Below are 14,882 nucleotides of genomic sequence, written 5' to 3'. Positions count from 1 at the left end.
ATAATCGTTCGAACTCCGCCACAACAAGGACAAGGCGCGAGCGCGTCTCGCCACTCCGATTCAGCTGTCGGACAAACGCGATGTCGACGCCGACCGAGCTGTTCCTACCCCCGGACCTTCCATATCCTATCAAAGTTGCCTCGATTGATGCTAGAGCTGCTTCATCTGTGGAACGGGGTACGCGACTTCTGACCTACACATTCACTTACGTTTCCCCGGATCGCAATGCTCGGCCAGAGCCACGGTACGGCACATGGGATTCGACCGTGGAAGGTACAATCGATAAATGGAATATCAAGAGCGGAGAAATTCTCTCGCAGGGCAAAGCGAAGGAGCGACCAGCATTGCTGGTGACTGAACCATGCAAACATGGGGTACAGATTGGTGGACTGTGTGGTCTATGCGGCAAGGACATGACAGAGTATGTTGCGTTGGGATTGACATTAGCTCCAGCTGATCTGTATGCAGGTATGATTACACCGGGTACTCAGATGCGTCCCGAGCGTCTATCCAAATGACCCATCTCGCGCATGGGCCCACCGTGTCGCTCGAGGAAGCCCAGCGGATAGAGAGGGAGACGGCGGAGCATTTACTCAAATCGCGGAAACTCTCCCTGATTGTGGACTTGGACCAGACAATCGTGCATGCTACGGTTGATCCTACCGTTGGCGAATGGATAGCTGAAGGCGAAGCTTGGGAAACAAAACAGGCGAAGAAGGCAGCCACTCCGCCGAAAGACGAGGATGATGCTGATACCGATAGTGATTCAGACGATGATGAGGAAGAGGAAGTCAACCCCAATTGGGAGGCGCTGAAGGACGTGAAGAAGTTTAGGCTAGCTCCGGAAGCGTTCGGTGCACCCCCTGGCAGAGGCCCTTACCGAGGAAAGGCAAAGCTAATAGAAAATGAAGGCTGTCTTTACTATATCAAGCCTAGGTGCGCTGGAGAGGGCCGTTGCTGACCGCGTATTGACCATATATCAAGGCCTGGGTTGCAAGAGTTCTTGCATAGCATCTCCCATAAATACGAGATGCATGTATATACCATGGGGACGCGTGCATATGCGGAAGAGGTATGTAAAGCTGTCGACCCCGACGGTAAGCTCTTTGGAGGTCGCCTCCTCAGTCGAGACGAGAGCGGAAGTATGTGCATCCATCCTTTTCATTAGTCCCTTAATTATAGCTAAGGCGTCAAATCCCAAGGTCTCACCCAGAAGAGCTTGCAGCGGTTATTCCCTTGTGACACTTCCATGGTAGTCATTATCGACGACCGCGCAGACGTCTGGGAGTGGTGTCCCAACCTCATCAAAGTCGTCCCCTGTGGGTACCATTCATTGTGCGCTCGTGTTGCGGTGCGCTGAAGTGGGTGGCGTGCAGATGATTTCTTTGTCGGCATTGGGGATATCAACTCCACCTTTCTACCCAAGTTGAATGCACTCGCTGCCGCCATGATTCCATCCCCTTCGCCAGGTGCCGCTGCTGTGGTACCCCCGCCAACCGTGGCGTCCGTCGATATACGATCATCACTATCATCTCCTTCGCCGACTCTGGCAGCAAGTTCGCCAGCGACATCTACGTCGTCCACTTTGCCGCCCAGTCCAGATGAAGAACGCGAAGAGTTGACCAAGACTGCGCTCATAACACAAAACTCTCTTGCTTTAGAGGCTCAACTAGAGGATCGTCCGCTGGCCAAGAAACAGGAAGAGCTGCAGAGTACGGAGGATGAGAATGCCACGGAAGGGGAGCCACGATCCAGAGAAAGTACTACCCCTGAAGCTGCGCCCGAAGAGGAACCAGACAATGCTGTTGCGAAGCAGCCAAAGGCTGCCCGGAAGGCATTGCTGAGGAATGACGACTATGAGCTGCAAAGAGTGCAACAGGTAAATGCGATGATCCCTTAGAACTCCATACATCTTACACTTCTTCCCTGCAGCTCCTGGAGGAAGTGCATCAGCTCTTCTATGACATTTATGACGCTAGCCGGAAAGAAGAAGGTTCACGTACAGGGCGGAAGCCCACTGACCCGCCGCCTTATGATGTTAAGGTCAGCTTTCCCAGTGTCTATGAGTAAAGGATCCAGTCTCAACGTTCCGCAGCATATAATACCCCGTTTACGTATGCGGACACTTGAGGGCGTTCATATACTGTTTTCGAGTGTGATCCCACTTGATACTAATCCCCGAAATACTGAGATTTGGCGGATGGCTTGTGCATTCGGAGCTCAGTGTCATACTGAACTGTCTAGCGAAGTCACTCACGTTGTCGCTGCCAAGGTACGCAGTGTAGTCTGTCAGCTGAACCGAGCATTCCCTGACCTACTATCCAGCGGGGCACCGCGAAAGTGGATGCAGCACGGCGCCGCGGTGGGATCAAGATTGTCTGGTTGAAATGGTTTACTGACTCCATAGCGCTATGGCGGCGTCAGGACGAGACACCATATTTATTGGATGAACCGTCAGTCCCTGCTGAAGCTGCTAGCTCGAGTCCTATCGCCGATTCCAATCAGATTTCATCTGATCCAGAACCAGATACAGACGACTGGGATCCCGACGAGGGTATGGAACCCTCGAGTGAGACCCTTGCACTTAATGATGTCGACTGGGACGCTCTGAGAGATGAGGTGGACGCTGCCATGGAGGAGAGTGACGGCGAAGATGACCTGAGTGTCAAAAGCGCCACGACGAATGGTGAATTTGAGGAAGACGACGTATCCATCACGGATGATAGCAACAGTGCTGCTAGGTACGTGACGTGCTTGGGAGCTCCAGGCACTCAGCCATTGACCGCACAGTATCTCTTCTCCAGCACGCAGTCCACACCGCGGTTGAAACGGAAGCGTTTGCGAAGCCTCACACCTTCAGAAATTGGCAGCCTCGGCAATACCGATCCCGATAACCTACGGTCCCCTTTAGCCAAACGGAAGAAGATAGCTCTGGAACGGTCCGGATCTTCCAAGCTGAAGGAGGCTATTCATGCTGAGGAGCTCGAAGAGACGGCTTCAGTCATCAATGGGTCAAATACGCATGATAAACCTGCTGCACCGGCGGTTCCTGAGGTCGTCGCGGATCAGGATGAGGAAGAAGGCGACGACGAGGATGACTATACCGACGGCGAAGAGCTCGATGATGATGCGTTAGCCCGCGAACTGGAAGCAGAACTGGGATAGCCCGCTCGCAGTATGAAGTCACTGTCCTACAGTCCTGCTGACGTGCCCCTGTACTTCTACAAGTCACGGACCTAGACAAGCTGTATCAAACTGTTGTATCATATCTGTCCTAATCGTCTCGTGTGCTGTGGATCTATCATGTATGTATCATTCATTAGTGGCACTACTGATAGATGGGTTTGCTGGTCCTGAAATGAACGCAGGGTGGAGCTGCGGCGAGGGTCGTGGTTCGTCTTCGTCCTCGAACTCACAGCGATATAACTTCCATAGCTTTTTAAGCTTTCGCCCAGTGGCGTCGCGAAAGATCTCGTCCGTGTATTCCTTGTTTTTCATAGCTTCGTTGAGCTCCCTGACGGTGCCTGTGCCATACCTGTCTTCAATCCAGTCGAGAAAGTAGGCTGTTCGTTGGTAGCCCGCGTCCCACTTGTCACCGGGCTCCCGCTTCCAGTGAGGAGGCGAGAGGTTTGCATGCAGCCTGACCCAGTCTTATAAATCCGGATTTGTGATAAGCTCCGGGAACGACTCGGTCGTTTCGCATGACCGCGACTAACCTGCTATACCCTCTATCAAGCCACCTGGACATTTGCCCTGGCCATTATACTGGTAGCAGTGGACCATCTCGTGAGTCAGAACGCCCATTATTTCATGTCTAGCGCGGCTGGCCGAGTTCACTATGTGGTCCAGGGACATGTGTATCTGCTTGTCTGTCGCGGTACCAAACGTATATGCCACGCCCTCCATGGGCTTAAGCACAAGGAGGACTGTCTTAACTCTGTCCCAGAGGAATATAAGTGACAGGATGACTCTGGAAGTCTTCGACCTGTTCTGACATGCGAAGCACTCACTTGCAAGGGACTGTGTCCGGTGTATACAACCACTCGAATACTGACAGAGTAGCCTCGTTTAGTGCTGTCGTCGGCTCTATGTTCTCGAAGAACAGCGACGCCCCGTGATGTCGCAAGTCTTCCACCTGGAGCTTGAACTGTGGGATGGGCCATGGTGACGGTGGCGGAACAGGAGACATACTGCATCATAGCATTCATCAAATCCGTCCCCCACGTGCATCCCGGTATGGATAAGATCTACATGGTATGTATATACCGTATACGAAGGAGGAAATAGACTGTGAGAAGCACTATGGGTACAAATGGGAGCTAAATTACAGAGACTGGTGATACAGATGGCTGTAAAAGGTGAAGGGATACTTGCACAATCTTCTTATGGACCAGGCGCAAGAACGCCTGCTGCAGCCTCAAGTCGCAGAACCTCTGCCTTCAAAGCATCCCTCCCTTCCTCCAGAAACTTGCAATACTCCACCGCTCGGAACAACACACCACTCTTTCCCTGACTCCGACCCTTGGCCCTATTGCCGCTCCCTTTCGGCCGTCCTCGCGTCGGCATACCAATCGCAACTGAACTCCCTTCGGGCGCGAGCAAAGCTATTAGCTGTGCGTAGCCGTCCCGAATCGCGTTCCTCCGCTTCTGCTCGGACATTATGTGATTTAATCTCTTCTGCGGAGACGAAAGGAGGGTCTTGGGCCGCGGCGGATTCGATTGGGCATTACTGCCGGATGGTGGAGATGATGCTGATGCAGGCGGGGTTAACGACTGTGACGAGGTTCGACGGGTTGTCTGATCTCGAGGATGCGAGAAGTATGGTTCAGGTTCAGGATGACGCGATCCTTCACCTGGCCGCGATGGCACTTGCCCGCTGAACGGAGCATGCGATGTGGGCGACGCGCCATTGGCATACGGGGGCTCGAGAAATGGCCCGAATCCATTTGATGAGCCATCGCCCTGGGCATGGTCTACGAAGAGGTTTTCGTCGAGATCGAAGTTGAAGTTGTCGAGGAAGCCAAAGAGGTCCGTTGTCTCTGACTGCGAGAACAGGCCTGCCGAGGGCGGCAACGGCGGCGGAGGGGGAAAGAGGTTGGGATCAAAAGCAAAGTCAAAGTCAGGAAAGGGAGGCTGATTGTGGTCCATGTTATTATCTGTTGTGGACGCAGACCAGCCCGGGCGTCGAGTACGAGTGTGCGCATGCAGGGACAGAAAGTATAGGGGCCGGCGACTTGTGTGCCGGATAAGCCGGTGATTCCGTGTCGGTGGGGAGGGCCGGAAGCCGGAGATTGCCGACGACGGTCTCGGCTGAGCTCCGGACCCGCAGAGAAGGAAGACCTCCGAAGAAACCCGCGCTTTCGTCTTTTCCTCCGGCCCTTGACCGTCCTCCGCCACGACCCATGTCGGCCCTCAGCGAATCCCCGGCCCAAGACGGGGCTCCTCCGTCGATCGACACTCATCAACTTCAGCAACAAAATGGTGACTCTCAACAAAATCTCGCTACAACTCCCTCAAATGAGTCTGGCCGAAAACGTGTGTAGTCCTCGTCTGCCTAATAACTCGTCTGTCCTCACCGTTGTTGCCGATGCGCAGCTAAAGCGCCGTCCGTAAGGCGGGCCTGCCTTGCATGCCATCAAGGCAAGACAAGATGTAGCGAGGTGCTACCCTGTCAGGTAATTCGGGCTGTAGTATCTATTTCAACGTCTTTTGCTCACTGTATGGCACATAGAGCTGTTTAAAGCGTGGGCTAGGTGCCACCTGCGCTTACCCCGACCCCGATCATCAGGATCAGCACCAAGGTTGGTATCCATACCCTTACATGTACGTCTGCGTTTGTGCTTACAGTATATATGGATCGCAAATATGTAGCGCCTCCCGTACCCGCTCCATTCGCCCCCATGGGCTATCCTATGCAGCCACCTAATTTCGCCCAGCAACAATACTATGACTATAATGGCGCACTCACAGGTGCCTCGACTTCCACCTTCCGGCCCAATAAACGTCCTCGCCCGTTGACAGAAGAGGAGGCTGCGGCTATCACAAGAAACTTCAGTAGGGGGGATTTCTACGTTGGCAACAGTGCTCCGGTACGCATTGATCCCCGCCTGCCAGTGAGACTGACGCTGGGCGAGGGAGACCATGTACATTTCACAGTCGGGGAGTCGATGATCTATAACACTACGAGTGTGTGACTGGACTTGCTGAGTTCGCTGTATTCTTTGTTTGTCGTTTCGCTCTTCTCGGCTGCGAGTAGCTTGTACGATATCGATGTTCTGCATATACGTCAATGTATCCTGTCTCCCCAATTATATGATGTAGACCAAGTGCGCCGGACCGCCCGAGCAATCAAGACCAAAAATACAATTCATTGATCTCTTGGAAAGAAATACTGTACACGCGCTCGCTTGCCCGGAGATCGGTGTAAAATCCAGGGCGCCGGAGCAGAGCGGGCATCGGATGGAGCCTCGGGCGGGAGGGCAGAATGAGTCACTGCGGGCAGAGACCGATGTCCCGCCGGCGGTCATGCCAGGAACATTTCCCTGATGGGCGAACACTTTCCTAGAATGGTCCTTGCTGGACCTTAACCTGGACATGAAGAATGTCCTTTGAGTGAACAAAGAAAGGTCTGCGGGACATTTACTATGGTCCCCAAAAGTCAGGGGACATTTAATTAACATTGTCCTTCCATTCTTTATGTCTGTATCATGTCCCGCTAGGAGCATCCTAGGAAAGTGTTCTCCCACCCTTGCCATGAAAGATGAATGACCAGTGGCGGGACACCGGTCCTTGCCCGCTGTGAGTTGGAGCGTATCTAATTTAATATATGACATAGACATTGCCAAAGATGGCCGAGCGGTCCAAGGCGTTAGACTAGGGTGCTTCTTCGGAGCATACCGGCTTATCTAATTAGACAACAGTAGTCGAAAAGGAGGAAAATAAATAATAAATAAATGAAGAGGGCGAGATTCGAACTCGCGCCCACGAATGGACTAGATCCTTAGTCTAGCGCCTTGGACCGCTCGGCCACCTCTCCTCATGCGCGAATTAGACACCCAAGTAAACACATCTTAGACACCCAAGTAAACACATCTTAGACACCCAAGTAAACACATCATACTCATCGAGTATATTACACAGCACATGATGTTGCTACATCATGACCTCCATACCATTGAATGCAGTCGGATCCTCTGTCGCCTTCATGAGATCATCAACACATGCCCGGAGACCGGAAGCGATCATAACCACATCTTCGTCATCCACCGCAGTCGAAGTATCCTCATCCATGTCCTCGTCGCAGGTGACCTCCGGGTCCGAGCCAAGATCTTCAGCGCAGCTGCTTTCTGCCTCATCAGAGTCTTCAGAGGCATGGGCTTCGGGATGAGCTAGAGCACCTTTTTTTGAGACTGGTTCCGAGGAACAATCTGCATAGTGAGCGTGTCGCGTTCCTCAAACGAGAGCGAAGCTTCGTGCATCACTAGGATGTGCTGCACGAGCTTCTGAATCGTGCGCCAATCATGGACACCGAACCTTTCCTCTTCATTCACCGCCTCAAGGTCACCGCAAAGATGACAGCATATTGTGGCTGGGCAGAAGGATATCGGTAAGGCTGAGTAGGTTGACGACCATCCAACTCACAATTGCTCGTCTCCGACGATCGACGAGACCCCCACCTTGCCGCCAAACGTTCCATTCGCTTCGCAGGCTTGTGGTAAGCGCCCTCGCGATGGCGCTTCAGTCTGGCTGGAGAATCCCAATCCCGACCTATCCAATCTTCCTGGGTCGTGAAGTCATCCTCGCAAAGATCGCAGTAGTACCCCTGTCGTGGACCGCTCCCGGCCTTCGCAAGAGTGCTATGACAAAGATCAAGACGAGGCGATATGCGAAAGGAGTGAATGCTCACATAAGCTACTGCACCCTTTTCTCGTCAGGATCGCCTCCTTCGCTACCATTGAAGGATGCGTCAACGCCGGACAATTCGGCAGGATCTAGAGGTACGACAGGCATGTGGATGTCTGTGATTGAAGTTCCATCTTGTTCGTCGTCGTCGTCGTCGTCGTCTATGTGCTGGTTGTTGTCTGTGCTCGCGCGGGCTCGCTCAAGAATCTCGGGTACCGACATCTTTTTTTAATTCTGCCTGCCGCCGTTGCAGTTCGGTCCTGGTCATTGTAACGTAGACTTCCTTCGACGCCGCACTCCGCCACTCGAATCAAACTTGGCGCGGTCACGACTCAAGAGTCGTCGCTGTGTCCAGGCAAGAGTCGACAGAGCATCGTCATCGTCCTTTAGCATGGCGAGGGGATCGTACTATTCGAGTGAAGGGGAAGACAAACGTCAGAGTCGTTGGATACGGTATTAGACTCACGTACCACACAATCCCTCCAGTTATCGTGTTCTTCCCTTTCGCAACACCAAAGATCATGCGCTTGCCGCGCTAACAAGGGGAGCACGGGAACTCGCAAACTTGATTCCTTTGATGAGAGGATCGGAGGCTTTTGCGCTGCTGAAAGTCTGCAGCAGAGGTTATAAAATACCTTTGGGTGAGTCAAATAGCTCGCCTGTAACTGCCAAATCCATGCCAGCTCGCAGTTCAAGAGGACCGACCTGTTCCTCCCCAAGGAGGCCACCGACGAAGTCAAGGTACGAGAGCCCATCATCGTAGGAGCGCTCCAAGGCTGTCGAGCTCGGCTCATGGCCCAGGGCTTTGCGTGCACTGTCAGCCCCGTACACTCGAGTGATTGCAGTACCCAGGTTTCTGCGAAACCCGTACATCGTGACCTTTCGGCCGTCCGTCGCTGGCAGAGCCTGTCAGGAACAAAGAATAGCCCGTATACTTCAATGAGTTGTACATACCTCGAAGGCCTACTTGATCGGCAATGCGCTGAAGATATTCGCGCTGATTTTCGTCCCTCATAGGCTCCTTCGTAATGCCGAGACCCCTAGGCTTGGCCTGAACAAAGAAAGGCCATTGTAATGCTTCATCTTTCCACCGGATATTGATTTCGTCGCCATTCACAAGGCTCTCGATAGTCTCATGTTCATCGAATACACCACGACGAATTCCGTATACCGCGACAAGGCCGCCTATATCCAATTCGAGATATTCAATGGCCTCAACAGAACGCAGCGTATAGCGGATCCGTACGGCACGATCGGTGCGACGGCCCTTGAAAACGAGCATTATCAACTCGACTGTAAATCTGCCCCGGCCAGCTTCTCGTTTCAGTCTCACATGCTGGGTTAGCATTGGACATTAATGATTATAAAGGCGAGACCAGGCATCAGAGTAACTCGCACCTGGACTTGAAGGAAAACATCGCGATACCCTCTGACGGAATCGAAGAGCCGCGCGCGCCCACATATAGACCAAGCACCACAGAGATGCACTGTTGAATTGCCTGTCCCACGGAGAATCAATAACCCAATACTTCGACTGTGTAGTATTGCGCACGTACATTTGTGAAACAAGGGGGATTGTCAAGTGTTCTCGCTATCAGAATGCGTGCCTCCGACGGGCCCAAGTACTGTTGCTCATTGACCTCTGTGCGCAACTGGAAGCGTTTATAGAGTTGCAAGACCCACTGCACGCTGCCATTAGACAACTGAACTGATATGCAGTCTGGAGTGGCAACTTACGGTCCATGTCACGTCGCGATAGTGGGCGGCGCGTGGCGTACCGGTGGCGCCGGTGAATTCTACCATCTGTAGTAGACGACGGCTAGAATGAGTGGCGCAATGACATTGTGCAGGCTCAAACACACCAAGTACAGGAGGATATTATCCCATCGCAGCTTCACCATGGTCTGATAGGACATCCGTTCCCCTTCGTGCTTGGTGGACCTGGAATTTTCCACTCGACGACAGAAGAAGAAGTAAAGACGATCTGAAGATACACCGGCAGGCACCAAACACATTAAGCCCAAAGACGTTAAAGCGGAGGCGATACGCACCTTCCAGGCCTTCGACTGTCCATTCTCGACCTTGGAAGGCGGGATAAGCACCCTCGATGAACTCGGCGTACGACTCCGGGACCTCCTTGCGATGCTGCTGAGTACGCCGCGAAAAGGGGAGGACTTTTGCATTGTCCCCGAGGGCTGACCGTCGCAGCTGTCGAGCAAGCAGCAGACTGACCCGTCCGAATTCCCCGAGACTATAGATTTGTTAGCACTAAGCGTGGGAGTGTCCCAAGTGGTGTCCCAAGTAATGGTGAATCACTGTACTATGTATTAAAAGTAATGATAGTGAACAATCAGTATTAGCACATTTACTCGTCGGCGAACATGATCTTGAGGTTTTCTAAACTGTCAGGATCCTTGTCCCCCGTACCACGAAAGGCCTCTTTGACGAGCGCCGTTTTCCGTTTCTGTATTTGCAAGATACGACCCTCAATGGTGTTATCGACCTATTGACAAAGCGTCAGAAGGGTTAGCAAGATTGTAAGGGGACTGCCGAGCGCACGATGAAATGGGTCACATAAACTGTCTTGTCTTGCCCTATTCTGTGCACTCGATCCACGGCTGGATGAACACGTCGTAAGCATACTGTAGGAAGCACAAAGTTGGGGCATTACCTTGACTTTCCGTGGCGGCGTTCCACCAACAGTCCATCTTTGCAGGACGTGAATTAGCACGATCACTCGCCCGTTATACCGGCGGCTTACCATAAAGACGTGGTTGGCGTTTGTCAGCTGCAATCAATCAGCGTCGCCCACAAAGCTTGATCTACACGTTATAGCTTACGTTCAAGCCCACTCCACCAGCCTTCAAAGACACTATCAGAACCTTGGGACTCCTCGAAGCAGCCTTGAATTCTGCAACAGCTTCGTTCCTCTTTTTGACGTTCATAGAGCCGTCGAATCTGTACCAGGTGAATTTTTCTCTCTGCAATGCCTTGCCAATGAGATCGAGGAAACTCGTGAACTGCGAAAACACGACAGCTCGGAAGCAGGGGTCCTGATCTCGCAATCGTTCTAGATGGACAATCTTAAGCCCGAGCGCCGCGCGTATTTCCTCACTTACTCAGGTTTCGCAGCAGAGCTTCCAGTTTCGTAGAGGAACGGAAGCTGTTCTTCCTTAGCGTCACCGCATTGGGCGTGGATCCATCTCCACCGTCTGTGCCTCCATCTTCCTTCTTCCTACGCACGACTTCTAAGAGGTCAGAAGCCTTACGAGAGTAAGGGGAGACGTCGCGGATTATTAAGAGTCAGAGCGCCCACCTTGATTGGACCTTGCGAGCAGGTCGGACACACTACTTCCTTACTCTTCTCCTCGCAAGCCGCAATGTAAGCCACGATGCAGTCCTTACAGCTGCAGGACGTCAGCAGGAGTGGTTTATAGATCAGAGTATGGACACAGACCATTGGTGTAAACATCCCGGGAGTATCACGGGGGTGTCCATGACATCTAAGCAGAGCGGACATTCCACCTGATCATCCTGTTCTAGATTATTGAGAACTGTCTCAGCGAATGTGTCATTGCCATTTTCGACACCCTCCGAAAATTCCTTGATCATGGCATTGATGTCTACTTCTTCATCTCCTACTGGATTGTCGTTTTCAGTGGAATGTACAAGACTCGGATGTAGGACTGCACGACGTAGTCTAATTAGAGCCCGTCAGTTGTATTAAACTATCGCCAGGTCTCAACAGGCTGACCTCATAAGCATCGCAAGGATGTGCGTGTAGTTCTTGCTCAACAAACCTCGAGCATTCAAGTCTTCGAAATTTCTTTTCGCCGAGCTGTAGATTGAGTCGTAGATTTTCCTCTCGGCGGTTGTGAATACCAATTTGTCTACGGTTACCTTGTCATACATGTAAGATTGGGGTTTCTCGCCAACTTGGTCTGGCAAAACTCACCTCTTTTGGAGGAAGATCTACGATACGTTTGCCATCCGTATCTACCATGGTCTTTTCCCTGCGCAACAGTATGCTTTCCATAATTACTTGCACAATTTCGATTGCCTTGGGATCCCGTGCAAGGAATGGGAGTGTAATGAACCTGGCCTGGGCGATTAGTACAAGTCAGGTAGGTACGAAGGGTTACTCACGAGCGGAAGAATGAATAGTCGGACCATGGTGTGAAATCAAGAAATTTCCTGGGAATGACCATGTCAGTAGCAAACCGGAGTCGAGTATGGAGAATACACCGACAAAAGAGAAAATAGGTCTTCAAGCCGGTTTACTATGGGTGTGCCTAAGTCGAACAGTAAGTACATGCCCAATTGCACGGCAGGATAGCCTACCCGTAACCGCCCAACGGCGGCGGGCCTTGAGAGCATAGACGGCACGCGCTGTTTTACTTAGACGCGACTTGCAGTGATGGGCTTCATCCAGGATTACTCGCAACCACTCAGCTGAAGGTGATCATGAGCTCACTCAGTATTACAGGAGTTTCGTAGCTCACTTTGAAATACTGGAGACTGCTTCGAAGATTTATCAGACTTCGCATGCTCCGACGTGAGCACTCCGTACGAAGTGATAACAACGTCGGCGTTGTCTTCGCTGTCTAAGGCAGCTTCGAGATCCGACCGGTTGGAGCCGTGCCAGACGATAACCTTCAGAGTCCCAGGCTTGCTCGATCGCATGAGCTCATCAGACCACTGGGTCAACAAAGACGTAGGTGCCACGATCAATGTGCTCTTAACAGTAGTCTTCATAGGTCGATCTTTCTCTGCGGGTCGGAAAGCACTGTTGAGCTTCAGTTGTCGCCTCTTTGCTGGATGATCTTGGTTCTCGTTTGATTCCTCTGGCTCACGATTCGTATGAATCAACGCCGAAAGCATGATTGTCTTGCCCATCCCCACTGGAAGGAACGAGGGTTATTACCATGTTCCAAGCAGACATGACACAAACTTACTCTCTGATGGCGGTTACAGGATACGGGACAAGAAGTCAGCATATATGCACTTTCGAGGATAGGACCCTTACCGTCACTGGAATGGCAATATGTCAGCGTCATATAATATCCGGCAGCGAATGGCCTTACGCAAGAATGCCACCCCTACATTTCCTAACTGCAGTAGGGAATTGCAGGCTGAGCTCACCCGAATATGGGTTGAAATAGAAGGGTTGGTCGTCTGCGGTCAAATCGATTATGCCCCCTTCCTCCGGCGTATCCGGGAATATGTATCTACAGACAGAGATGATCAGCGACAATGATCATGAGTCCAATCAACTCAGTATGGGTCAGTCTACGTACTCGTTCCACAGCGGATGAAGTGAAGTTAGCTCTCGTGCATCGCTCGAACCCGTCTCCAAAGAATGCATCCACCTGTCTCCGTCAGTGGAGGGAATAGTGACAAGGAGATACAACATACTTGAGAGCCTGCTTTTGGTACCCTCTGAGGCTCAGAGTGAATGTGTCCACGGGATCCATCCGCTGCATCGTCTGGTCATTCTTTTGTGCCCTGTAGTGGATCAAGTTAGACCGATTCCGATGCGTGCAGGCAAGACAAGCATGACCTATTGTATATCATGGTTAGCTGGTCTTCCGACAAGTCTTCACCTTCGCCCTCTACTTCTACTTCCTCGCCATCGCCGACTATTTCTGGCTTTGCTAGTTTCTCGGGCTTGGATCCCTTGGGGTGTTGGGACATCTGCTTCAACTCCGAGTCGCTTAAACTGGTTTCGGCAGTCTTGCCGTTCCGGCGCAGAGGGTTGCCTCTCCTGGGCCTCAGCCCTACAGCATCAAAAAGACGTAGTATTGCAGTCTTGCGCTGTCGTAATGCCTGTTCGTCCTGTGACTCTTGTCCTTCATTAAACATGACCTTGAGACTTTCCTCCGAGGACGCAGATGCTTTTCGGAAAGCTGAAGCACGAAGGTAGACAGATAATGACACAATAAGATCTGCGCCGGAATGAAGACTGGTTGGACAGTCTATCATGGTGCTACCGCGGAAGTCCACGATGCCTGCTCTGCGGATTAGTAAGACTCGGAGGAAATGCAGCAAAACATACTCATGTCCAGAAGTGTAGAGACCCAAGATGCGACATCTTGGGGAAGACGGCCAAACTCTGCGCATACACATGGTTAATGGGCAACATACGAGACGAATTTGGCCACCCAACCAAAGCCACGCTTGTTGGTCAGTCGTACAACTGATCCATTGTCTTTCTTTTTCGCTTTAGGCGGCTGGGTCTTGACTAGCGTCGCAATGGACAGCTGTTTCTGCTTGCCTTTCGCACCCATAGCTTTTGCCTTGGCGCCGGGCTTTACCGCTGCAAGTTTGGTTAGCTTTCTGTCCGTCTCATTGGGCACGTCTCTTTCGACGCAAATCTCATCTCCAGGCTTCACATATCCCTTCCCTCTCGCAGTGCTCCAAGCATTGCCAACCAAGAATGAGCCCAAATAAGCGGACTCAAAGACAGCATTAGCTGCCGCGGGGGCGGCCGTTGATAACCTTCGCTTTTTACTTGGGCTCGGCTTGTCGATGTTAGTGACAGAAGGAGGAGAAGTGGCTGGACTCGACGAAGAGGATATGCTAGTCACGCTCGAGGATCTTGGTTGGTCAGAAGTGACTGGTGGGATATCAACATCCCCAGAAGCGTCCATATCTTCCGCCTGATCATGGATAAGGTTCGAATCATCGTGGGCAAGCGCAGCCTCGGAGGGAGTCTCGTCCTCGTCGCTGAGCTCGAGGAACAAGCCGGCAGGAGATAGGGGGCGCGCTTCTGCCTCTGCCTGATTCTCGTGGATGTTCATAGCCTCATCTTCGTCGTCAGATACTGCAAAAAAGAGTGGCCCCTCAGCAGCCATTCGAGGCACCGTGTCGGCGGCTGCGAGACGCAGAAGTGCGATTCGCGGGAGAGCAATTTCGGACGCGGTCGCGTCGCGTCGATGGAGAGGATCCACAAGAGTCAACAAGTACAAACAGGTGCCTTT

The 14,882-nt window shown here is 52.1% G+C and overlaps 7 protein-coding genes and 1 non-coding gene across 8 annotated transcripts; 2 read left to right on the top strand and 6 right to left on the bottom strand.

Annotated features, from left to right (window-relative positions):
* Nucleotides 1-80: 80 nt before the first annotated feature.
* On the top strand, nucleotides 81-3,349 carry GLOTRDRAFT_118635 (uncharacterized protein; the record flags this gene model as incomplete). Its single annotated transcript, XM_007862571.1, has 9 exons — nucleotides 81-421; nucleotides 469-936; nucleotides 985-1,142; nucleotides 1,203-1,319; nucleotides 1,377-1,879; nucleotides 1,933-2,043; nucleotides 2,096-2,272; nucleotides 2,326-2,741; nucleotides 2,805-3,349. 9 exons carry the CDS (start codon nucleotides 81-83, stop codon nucleotides 3,163-3,165), a joined length of 2,652 nt encoding a protein of 883 aa, XP_007860762.1. The 3' UTR covers nucleotides 3,166-3,349.
* GLOTRDRAFT_124080 (plant basic secretory protein) lies at nucleotides 3,313-4,189 on the bottom strand (the record flags this gene model as incomplete). The annotated part of the gene is made up of 3 exons (XM_007862570.1): nucleotides 3,313-3,650; nucleotides 3,717-3,937; nucleotides 4,011-4,189. The coding sequence occupies 3 exons, from the start codon at nucleotides 4,187-4,189 to the stop codon at nucleotides 3,313-3,315; spliced, it is 738 nt and encodes a 245-aa protein (XP_007860761.1).
* On the bottom strand, nucleotides 4,187-5,221 carry GLOTRDRAFT_108900 (uncharacterized protein). The gene has a single exon (XM_007862569.1). The coding sequence runs from the start codon at nucleotides 5,146-5,148 to the stop codon at nucleotides 4,384-4,386; it is 765 nt and encodes a 254-aa protein (XP_007860760.1). The 5' UTR covers nucleotides 5,149-5,221; the 3' UTR covers nucleotides 4,187-4,383.
* Nucleotides 5,222-5,402: 181 nt separating this feature from the next.
* On the top strand, nucleotides 5,403-6,194 carry GLOTRDRAFT_112996 (uncharacterized protein; the record flags this gene model as incomplete). Its single annotated transcript, XM_007862568.1, has 4 exons — nucleotides 5,403-5,535; nucleotides 5,596-5,675; nucleotides 5,732-5,801; nucleotides 5,848-6,194. 4 exons carry the CDS (start codon nucleotides 5,403-5,405, stop codon nucleotides 6,192-6,194), a joined length of 630 nt encoding a protein of 209 aa, XP_007860759.1.
* A 760-nt stretch (nucleotides 6,195-6,954) lies between these two features.
* GLOTRDRAFT_t2 lies at nucleotides 6,955-7,036 on the bottom strand. The gene has a single exon. It is a non-coding gene; the product is annotated as a tRNA-Leu (tRNA).
* Nucleotides 7,037-7,388: 352 nt separating this feature from the next.
* On the bottom strand, nucleotides 7,389-8,124 carry GLOTRDRAFT_124078 (uncharacterized protein; the record flags this gene model as incomplete). Its single annotated transcript, XM_007862567.1, has 3 exons — nucleotides 7,389-7,588; nucleotides 7,642-7,856; nucleotides 7,916-8,124. The coding sequence occupies 3 exons, from the start codon at nucleotides 8,122-8,124 to the stop codon at nucleotides 7,389-7,391; spliced, it is 624 nt and encodes a 207-aa protein (XP_007860758.1).
* A 164-nt stretch (nucleotides 8,125-8,288) lies between these two features.
* GLOTRDRAFT_31424 (uncharacterized protein) lies at nucleotides 8,289-9,184 on the bottom strand (the record flags this gene model as incomplete). Its single annotated transcript, XM_007862061.1, has 3 exons — nucleotides 8,289-8,537; nucleotides 8,569-8,798; nucleotides 8,857-9,184. The coding sequence occupies 3 exons, from the start codon at nucleotides 9,182-9,184 to the stop codon at nucleotides 8,289-8,291; spliced, it is 807 nt and encodes a 268-aa protein (XP_007860252.1).
* A 1,024-nt stretch (nucleotides 9,185-10,208) lies between these two features.
* Nucleotides 10,209-14,756, bottom strand: GLOTRDRAFT_112995 (uncharacterized protein; the record flags this gene model as incomplete). Its single annotated transcript, XM_007862566.1, has 21 exons — nucleotides 10,209-10,405; nucleotides 10,462-10,520; nucleotides 10,574-10,610; nucleotides 10,664-10,690; nucleotides 10,743-10,972; nucleotides 11,022-11,166; nucleotides 11,219-11,309; nucleotides 11,360-11,602; nucleotides 11,657-11,802; nucleotides 11,858-11,999; nucleotides 12,049-12,096; nucleotides 12,152-12,194; nucleotides 12,244-12,354; nucleotides 12,405-12,803; nucleotides 12,929-12,933; nucleotides 12,987-13,130; nucleotides 13,200-13,271; nucleotides 13,318-13,407; nucleotides 13,463-13,910; nucleotides 13,958-14,014; nucleotides 14,069-14,756. 21 exons carry the CDS (start codon nucleotides 14,754-14,756, stop codon nucleotides 10,268-10,270), a joined length of 3,363 nt encoding a protein of 1,120 aa, XP_007860757.1. The 3' UTR covers nucleotides 10,209-10,267.
* Nucleotides 14,757-14,882: the final 126 nt, after the last annotated feature.

Source organism: Gloeophyllum trabeum, assembly GCF_000344685.1.
Source record: "Gloeophyllum trabeum ATCC 11539 unplaced genomic scaffold GLOTRscaffold_00001, whole genome shotgun sequence".
Lineage (NCBI taxonomy): Eukaryota > Fungi > Basidiomycota > Agaricomycetes > Gloeophyllales > Gloeophyllaceae > Gloeophyllum > Gloeophyllum trabeum.
Note: the sequence above shows the minus strand (reverse complement) of the source record. Positions and strands in the feature narration are given on the sequence as shown.